Source organism: Ruditapes philippinarum, unplaced genomic scaffold, assembly GCF_026571515.1.
Source record: "Ruditapes philippinarum isolate M1 unplaced genomic scaffold, ASM2657151v2 ctg2447_1_1_1_1, whole genome shotgun sequence".
NCBI classification, from domain to species: Eukaryota; Metazoa; Mollusca; class Bivalvia; order Venerida; family Veneridae; genus Ruditapes; species Ruditapes philippinarum.
The window spans coordinates 89,108-99,035 of record NW_026852757.1 but is presented as its reverse complement, the minus strand read 5'-3'; the positions used below and the strand labels follow the sequence as shown (position 1 = coordinate 99,035).

Genomic DNA, 9,928 nt, shown 5'->3' with positions numbered 1-9,928 from the left:
ACATTTCTCATAGTAAAGAACGATCATTTACAAAACGAATTCGAACATTTTGATTCGTCAATTACCACATGATAACGTGGCGATCTGATTAAATCGTTTCTTTATAAATGATTTTATACTTTATTATTGTATTCACGACAACTTGAAAACTAACTTGTTACATAAATTTAAAAAAATCAGTTGAGGGAAGTCGGTGCTGTAGACGTTGAATTTATAATAATAATAATAGTAATAATAATAATAATAATAATAATAATAATAATAATAATAGCGTTATAAATTTACTGTGAACAATAAAAGTGAGTTTTAATCGATAATGAAGTAAATATTTTCCTTGAAAACACTTTCGATAACTCTAGAAATCAAATGAGTAAACGTTATATTAGTATTATATAATAAAATACAATCTCAAACTCAGGAAAACGATATAAACACAAAAGTCAAGTTAAAAGGAACATTAAATAGCGATATGTTTATGTTTGATAAATAAATAAGTTTCATTACCCTGTTTGATCTATAGATGGTAAAGACACGACAATATAGAGTTCCAGATAAACGTTTTCAAATGTTCACAAACTATTATGAAAAATACAAATCAGTATTATCTAATCTCAATAGTGACAATTATGGACATTTTATATATTTGGTTAATGTATTTGGATGATATGATAATGGTTTTCAATAGTGTCTATGTCAGCCATTAGCCAGCTTAATGTAAACGAGGGGGCTTCAAATCAGAATTTCAAACATTTTGTTTCTCTTTATAAATCAAATTGCTAAAGCGAAAGATAAGGCCTTGCAAATGTGATTTTGATTTAAATGGCAATATTGGGTTTCAACAAATTGAAAATGCAAACAAAAAAGAGCCAGGCACATGTGTTGTAGGTTTTCGTGAATAAATTGACAAATAATGTGGTAATATATCTAGTGTTTATAACTTTTCCTTTGTTCTTACTAACCCATTATACTCAGTACACTTCAATGAGCATTTGAAAACTGTATTGATATATAACAGTACAGTTTTTTCATTGATTTATATAGGAAAAAACTCGACTGTTATATATCGGTTGAGTTTTTTTCGCACTTTGTATATATCAATGCAGTTTTTTTTAAATAGAGGCTCCAATGGGGCAGTGGTAACGACCATTCCCAGTAGCAAAAAAAATGGAATCAATAAAATAAAATAAATATATATATTAATACAATGAAAAATGTTAACAAAGATAATTAATGAAATTAAATTTACTCTCATTTAATCAAAAGGTACATCCGCTGAATGAATTATTTCCACTGAAAAAAGTCTTTAATGTTGAATCAATCTTGGTAACAGTTTACAATCCGCCTCTAACATTGGATGTATTTTGTATATTTTTTTTGCGGCAGCGAAAACAAATTGAAAAAACTGCCTTATCATATATAACTGTAATGTAGCTAACGATTTATTTATTTATTTGATTCTGTTACAAAAAAGAAAACATGTCATTGCGATAAAACAGTTATAGTACATGACACTCGTAAGTTACGGGGGTATAACACTGGCTGGGGCGACATCTCTGGATGTTTCTGCAAAATAAATTGTTCTATTGTTCATTTTGCGTAGTGAGACTGTCACAGTAGGGGCATAAAAATCTGTCCCCTTTTCTTAAGACTCTTACTGGGGTACAGAAAGCCAAATGAACCCAACCATCGCACTTATCACACTGACCCCACCTGACCATGATTATGAAAGGTCTTTTGCTAGTATCAGGAGAGAATTTTTTGCATACAAGACACTTATCTTTTTCAGGTATTTCATCATCTGAAGATTCATTTTCATATTCATCTATTCTCTCTCTAATGTTTGTTGTTTTTGTTTGCTCTTTTCATAGGAATACCTGATGTTCCAGGAGTAGGAGATTTTGCTTTTTGTTTCTGCAATACAATTTTGCTAGATTTTGATTTAGATGGTTTTTGTTTTGAAGTTTGATTTTCTTTGTGTTCTTTAATTTTCTTTACAACATCATCTTCAGTAATTGGTTTTCCTGCAATTACTTTGCTTAGTGTATTTCTTGATTTGTGTGCAGTTTCAACATTTTTAAGTAATTGACCACCCTTTTCCACGAGAAAACTCTCTGCTGACTTTGTTGCAGCTGTCGGTTTGCTAAAAATTGGTCTAGCCTCCTGCGAAAATGAAGTAGCTGGCGCTATCTGATGGTCTGGTACAACATCATCATTGAATGGATAAAGACCACACTTCCTGAATGCTGATGTGATTTAAAAACTCTTCTGCGACAAGGGATTAGCCAGCCTGGTTTTTATGGCGATGTGATTTACAAACTTCGTAAGATTTTGGGTCATGGTAATTTTTCTGCTGTTTTTACTAAAATCATTAAACGTTTTATTAAAAGAGGTTATGTCCCTACTGTTTTAAGACATACTGCATGTTTAGTGTTCAACCCTTTTACAGTTGAACACTACGCTTTCCTCTTTTGATTGCATCTGACGGACCAAGTGGGAGACTCTATGAGACTCTCTTGCTTCGTCGGGCCCTTGTAGGTGATTTTCTTGTTGCTCTGTCTTCCTTTAGGACATTGAGTACTTTTGTTATGGTCATTGGGTTTACTTTTATATGTTTCTACATGATCATTTTAGTGTTTTACTTATTAAACGTTTTGTAACCATGACAACTGTTAGAATTTCACTTGGCGGGGATTCATTTTATTTACACTGTCTCGTTTATAGGAACATGGTGGGGCTAAGAGCGAGGTTTGGTGCATCATTAACCGGTTTAAACTCCCCAGCAGTCATTATTATGCTGCTGACCGTTCCAAGGCGGCGCCCCACTGTGTTCCTCAGATGTATGTCTATGTTGTTTCATACTGTTTTGGTGACACTTTTGCTTGTGTCCCTTGTTGTTTTCTCGTCTACGGTAAGTATCTTCCCCTTTGCCTCTAGTTTTTATTTCTTTGATTACCCCCCTCCCTTCCCCCGGTCTCCTGTCCCCTTCCCCTTTGTGGGCCTATTATTATTTTCTTTGAATTCCTAATCAGTTACAAATTATTTATCATTTGGTGATTGACCTGTCCGTGTTCTGTCTTTGCCCTGTCCTGTTTTTGTTTGGGGTCCGCCTGGGCTCCTTGCCATTGGTTCTTGTTGCTGGGTCATATGGCCGCCTTTCCTTGTTGTTCTTGTTTATCATATTTTGTTCACAGTCAGTGTGGATGTAAATACTTTACAGGCAATATGGCAGACATCATACCTAGTAACTGTGCAGCCACCTGACTCCCGCATGTACTTATGACAAGCCGCATTCCAAGCTACCTCAAACGGCCCAAAGCAGCTAACGTCTAGAGGCTGGAGTATGTGCGAACAATGAGGTAGCAAAACGAAGAGAATGATGTGTTGAGACTTTGCCTATTCTATTAGTCTATTAGTCCAAGTGAGCAGTGGCTCTTGTGCCCATCATATAAAACTAAGACAGGGTTATCTTTGTCCCTAGCCGGTAGGTTCTTAACAAGATGATCTTGCATAAACTGACAGAAGATATCTGTGTTGGACAAACCAGCTTGGACTTGCTAGATGTAACTGCCTGAGTCTTACTATGTTTCCCTGCAACCACCTTTGGGGGTTTGTGCTCAGTGCACAGACCCTTCTTATCTATATTGAACATACGATGTGGTTTTTCTAATAAATTGTACTTAACAGCGGCCAAGGAATTTGTAGAGTCACTTATCAGTCAGAGGTTTTTGTTCTTTGCCTCTCAATCCAAGGTGGATGGCATAGTCTGTGGCCAAGTCCATTGTTTCCTGCCTACTATTCCATATCCTATTTCAGACATTGTCTTCAAATGTCCTGATAATAGTGTCTTCTGCTCCTGTGAAAAGAGTGGAGATGTTCCAGACTTTATAACATCAACTCTGCCTGCTACCCTGTCATTCAACGTAGCGTAAGGAACACCAAAAAAAACTGGAAGCTTTCCTGATGGACATCTCACTTTGCATAACTGACAAATATGCATTTGTCAGGTTGTCAGAGTCATAAGGTCTATATGACCCCCCTCTGGTGACAGTTTGCTGGAAAAAAATCAGAGATTACATGAGAATATGGTTTAATTAGTGTGACATTGTTTATTAATCAACCTTCAATTAAGAATTTCACAGTTAAGCATATACATATATTTTAAACGTAACTTTTGTAGTGTAGTATACTTTTTACTATAAAATAGCAGGTGCGTGGCCCTGGAAAATATCCATTTTTGCAGACGGACAAAAACAGAGATCGTTTATGAAATATTTTGAGAAAATAATCTTGATTTATTAATGGGAAAATTTTAGGATTAGTGAAAAACATTAATGTTCATTATTTGGAATTTAAATAACACCTATTTCCCTTTCTAATCATCATAATTCATTGCTTTGACATTTATTGTAGTCGAGGTAAACATCAGGAGTACGCACGCGTCGTTTCGCGACATATAAGGGAAAAAGTAAAACATTTCCGGGGCCGATCGAAAAGAAGTTGTGATCGATTTCGGGCGGTATTGGGATATAGGTAGGGGATAACAGGCTATGAAAATCCGGAAACAAAGTGATCCCTCGGAAGCATTAATCACAACAAAATTACATAAGAATTGCAGACTCGGTTTGATTGAGTCTGTACATGAGGGATACTGTATAACTGCAAGCCTGTATATCACAGATAAAACGTCGAAGTACAAATTTTAAAAAGCAGGCAACATATCCTTGGGGTGATTTCACAGTATGCAAGAAGGCATACCAGAACTTTACAAATAGAACAAGACCGAAGAGAAGTTTCGTAAATACCACTGACATGCACACACACAACAATAATGTCTTGCTGAACAACCTTCAATAACCTAAGATAGAACATATTTAATTAAACCATTGATCATTGATGAAACAATTTCCTTTATCATCCTACATACATGCCAATTGCCAAATACAATGTCGTCTTTCATATCTTGCTATAATTTTGTTGCAGTTTAATCGCCACAAAATTCATGGTAAATTTATAAATTTGACCTGACTTGTGCTATAATGCTCAGTTCAAATTCAATTCAAATGTTAATTTCAATGCAAAGTAGAAATAATAACTATAACAAAATGTGCTTGACAACATTATTTTTCCTCAAAGTAAAAGACTACTGTCTTTACAAGATCCCCTTTATACGACAAATAATTCATATTCAACATTTTTTTTTCAAGTGATGAGCATCTAACATTCACTCAAATCATTATTTCAGTGTCATAAAATTCATGTTTGCCATTTGTATAGAAAGACATAATGCGCCTATAAACATTCTCAAGTAGTTCTAACAAACGCAAATCAGCATTATTTTAATGTAACAGTGACATTTACTAAAGCTCGTTGTCCCTTGTTAAGTTGTTTAGTTGAATAGATAATGGTTTTTAATATTATCAATGTCGGCTACTAGCGACATTCAAAGAAAAGAGAGAGGGAAAAATCAAGATCTTTTTTATAGAAATGATTATTTTTATAAACTATAATCGTTATATACCATATACAAAAGGTATGTTCTAGGGTATAAATGTAACCGAACGCTTATGTTTAATCAAGTAATTTCTTCAACTGAAAATAAATTATGAAACTGGGTGTTGTAAAAGGGATCAGGAACATCCATATATTATAAATAATCTTGAAACTGATTTTACAATTTTGCCATCAAGATATCTTGTAAATTGAATTTTTTTTTCTCGTTTTTTTTTTTTATTTAATATAAATTTAAACCGAAGATATTCAGAACTACTCATCGGGACTGACTATAACATTTTTTTTTTTATTTCGTTCAATGTGTTTGTGAAAGGTTATAAATTTTGAATTGTATATCTGCTGGACTTTTCTCAGGCAGTCATTTTTAAATAGAAATAAACGGTATAATTGCGACGATCACAAAGCAAACTTTCCAGTATATAATTTTACTGCAATATAAACAATTTTGATCGTTCTCTATAATATTATTGATATATTTGTTCCAATTATAATATCACGGTAGCTTGAATTGTTATATATGAAGGTAATAACTGAAAAAAGATAAACGTTCAAATAAGATAAGTATATGTTTTGTTACTGATATGAAAAATAGGATAATGGGCAGAAAATAGTGTTGAAAATGTGGTATTCTGTAACACTTATTCTTAATTGTTTCAGGTCTTGGTCTTTGCAAATATTTATAATTCCAATATTGATTTGAACGCTATTCATTTCCATAATAATTAAATATACTTTTGGGGGTTTTAAGTTTCAACCGACACAGCTAAGTTCATTTAGCGAATTTGTTTTTTTTCTGGTAGACCTGCATGTCTCCATGCATTATTTCTTATTTAAAACAAAACTCAACACATGACATTTGGGTTAACTGTTTGTTCACGAATGTTATCAGGTTTAACGACTTTAACCCATTTGTGCCGGAATTTTATTTTTATATAAGAAATGTATAAAACATATAGTAACCATATAGTTATAACATATATCCGTTTATTTTTCAAATATAAGTACTGTATTTTTTATTTTAGTGTTTTAATATTTTGTCTACAAAAGTAGACAACAGGCGCAAATGGGTATATGTAAAACACATATAGAATATATGTCCAGATAACCTATTGTTGGTTTATTTGATAACTTTTACTTGAAAAAATCCTTAAAGTTTATACAGGCAATGTTTTCTATTACTTTTCCTACAAAAGTAGACATTAGGCACAGAAGTGTTCACTCTGAAATTCATTCTGAATATGAATTATTATTGTTCATGTCTTTTGGCTTTGATCGTATGAATACCTAAACACTGTGAAACATTTCAAAGCATTTCCTGTGCACTCCAACATTACATTTGGAACATTGTGTCCTGCATTTTTTTCCACACAATGAACAGCGCACTTCTTTTGCTGGCTCTGCGTAATGATTTTTACCATCAAGTCGGATATGGTCTGGAATTCTTCTTGACAATGGCCTCATCCTACCTCTTGGTCTGCCAGGGCTGACAGCAGGTGTACGCTCCTGAGCAAGCAGCACAGTAACCAGAGCTCGTCTGACACCTAACAGATCTAATGGTTGCCTCAATCCTGCATCAGTAGCACGGTAAATGTGCCAGGTTTGCTGCACCGCAAGGTCAATGCAATTCATAAACACTGGCCACCACCACTTCTTGGATCTGATAGAGATATCTCAACATTTTGATCCATCCTGTCCACACCTCCCATTGTCTGGTTGTAATGCTTTATAAGGTATGGCTACGGAAGGCGCACCCTAGCTTTTGCCTGCTTTGACCACCGTGTTGCTTGTTGCAATGGTTCAACTCCATGGCAATTTGACACCACATTCACTATATTGTTGTCATTCCACCTCACCACTATCAGACCTTTGTGTGCGTCATACCTTTTATTAGCTCGACTTTTCTATGAAAAGGGGAGCTATCCTACTCGCCCCGGCGTCGGCGTCGGCGTCGGCGTTGGCGTTGGCGTCACACCTTGGTTAAGTTTTTCGTACCACCCCACTTTATTTCAGAAGTATTACAAGTATGGCTTTGAAACTTACCATACTTGTTCACCATCATAACCTCCATCTACAGACAAGAGTACATAACTCTGTCAAGGTTTTTGACAGAATTATGGCCCTTTTTTGACTTAGAAAGTGTATTGAGCTTGGTTAAGTTTTTTGTACCACCTCACTTTATTTCAAAACCATTGGAGGTATTGCTTTGAAACTGACCATACTTGTTTACCATCACGACCTTCATCAACAGACAAGAGGACATAACTCTGTCAAGGTTTTTGACAGAATTATGCCCCTTTTTGACTTAGAAAATACATTGAATATGGGTAAAATCCACTTATTGCCTTAACCCTTTGAGATATTGCTTTGAAACTTTTAATGCTATTTCACATCATTACCCCCATCTGTACGCAAGAGAAGGTAACTCTGTCAAGGATTTGTTTTAAAAATTAAGGCCTTTTATCGACTTAGAATCTTGGTTAAGTTTTTAGTACCAGTCCAATAAATAATTCTTCACTAAATATCTTAATGCTCATGGCCATTGTTCACTTTAAAAATACAGAGATTCTTGTATTGCCTTTTACTGCAAAAACTTTTTTTATTGGCAAGCAATAAAAAAGTCGAGCGCGCTGTCTTACGGACAGCTCTTGTCATAGTTTCCTTGTTGCGTTTTTCCCATGTCTTTTACATTTTTGACAGGACAATCTTCTATTCGGTTGGCACGGATGGTTTCTGTGCAAGATATTCCCATATCTGTAAGCCGGTCCACGAGCTTCAGGGAAGTAAATAGATTATCAAAAGTCATATGGTATGCATCATCTTTCTGCAGCTCTGAAAGCAGGTCCATAACTACTGCTCCGCCCATTCCAAGGAAGCCAGGATCATGGGTTTGGTGGCCTTTTGCCCCTTGATAGGGCTCAAATTGTAAAACATATCCAAGTGCTGTCGTTAACGCCCACATCTTATAACCGAACCTAATTGGTTTCCCACGAATAAACTGTTTCGCTCCGTGTCGCCCATAGTACGGGATCATGCTTTCGTCGATTGAAAGGTTTTTCTCTTTCAAAAGGTATAACAAGAAGCGCTCATTCAGCAGACATAGCAGTGGTCTTACTTTGCTAAACTTGTCCTCTCTGTCAAGATTGTTGTTATCGCAAAGATGTACATATCGCACCAATATGTCGAATCTGTCTCGCGGCATTGTACGAGCTATTGCCTCATTCCTTACGTCATCATCCCGGCTCCAGAACTGTCTCCGTCTTGGCACAGTGTTATAGCCTGATATAAGCAGAATTGCTAGGAAGATCCTAATTTCTTGGGGTGAAGTTGAAAACGAATGATTGCCTTTTGAACCAGCATATCTTATACTCTGTTCAACAATCATGTTGATCACGTCATCATCAAAAAATAAGTTGAAGATGCCATCTGGTGTTTGCGGCCATCGACTTTTGTCTATATTTGAGCCATGCCAAGTGAATCTGTCTTTATCTTGCTCAGGTAGATCTTTATTTTCCCACTTCCTCTTTACTGGTGCAGGTCGTTTGGGACGCGGAGCTGGATCCCGTAGTGCAATTCTTACTTGAGGTCTTTTTGCAATATTTGCAGGCACTTCGTATTCATCTGTATCAGAAGAATCTGAAGAATGGTCAGTTTCCTGAAAAATAAAATATGATAAATATAAAAAATCTTATTCTCAACTGGATTTACTGTACATTATTTACTAACTTGCTTCGTATTTATTTATTTATCTATTTATTATTTATTTATTTTTTTTTTTTATTATTTATTTATTACTAACTAGATCGGAGTCTGATGCTGAATCAACAACATGACGTCCATCTAGGCGAATAACTGTCGCTGTTGCTTGTTGGTCTAACTGACGTCCACTGAGGTTGTTGTAACCTACTTCTTCATCTTCACTTGCACTATCTTCATCTGTCAGTTCATCTACAGGAGGTGGTTGAACATGTATATCTGCCCTTTCAAAGTTACCTTCATCCTCAAGCATTGATATGATTTCATTTACTGTGTATCTTCTGTAAACAACAAAATATTTTCATAATGATAAAACGTACCCATTTGATCCTATTGTCTACTTTTGTAGACAAAATCTAAATTGACTGTCATAACACATTTTATACATATTTCTGAATTATAAAACAGGAATTTGAGCAGAAATATAATTATACAATATAAAACAATCATACTTTATGATATAAAATAAAAACAATATAAAGTTTTACATACCTGTTTCTGCTAGCCATTTTCAATAATATTTTCAAGGCAATTTTTATCACATTCTTGTTGAAAACACACTGCAAATAACATAGTGGTCTGCATTTTGTCTAGCAAAATAGTCCAATTAACGCTAATCATGACAACAAGAATAGAATAACAATGATAAACAAATGTGCGCTCA

The 9,928-nt window shown here is 34.9% G+C and overlaps 1 protein-coding gene across 1 annotated transcript; it reads right to left on the bottom strand.

Annotated features, from left to right (window-relative positions):
- Nucleotides 1-3,739: 3,739 nt before the first annotated feature.
- On the bottom strand, nt 3,740-9,877 carry LOC132723781 (piggyBac transposable element-derived protein 3-like). The gene is made up of 5 exons (XM_060708570.1): nt 9,757-9,877; nt 9,308-9,545; nt 8,148-9,163; nt 6,895-7,168; nt 3,740-3,982 (listed from the first exon to the last, which is right to left on the bottom strand). Exons 1-5 carry the CDS (start codon nt 9,771-9,773, stop codon nt 3,740-3,742), a joined length of 1,788 nt encoding a protein of 595 aa, XP_060564553.1. The 5' UTR covers nt 9,774-9,877.
- Between the last annotated feature and the right edge of the window lie 51 nt (nt 9,878-9,928).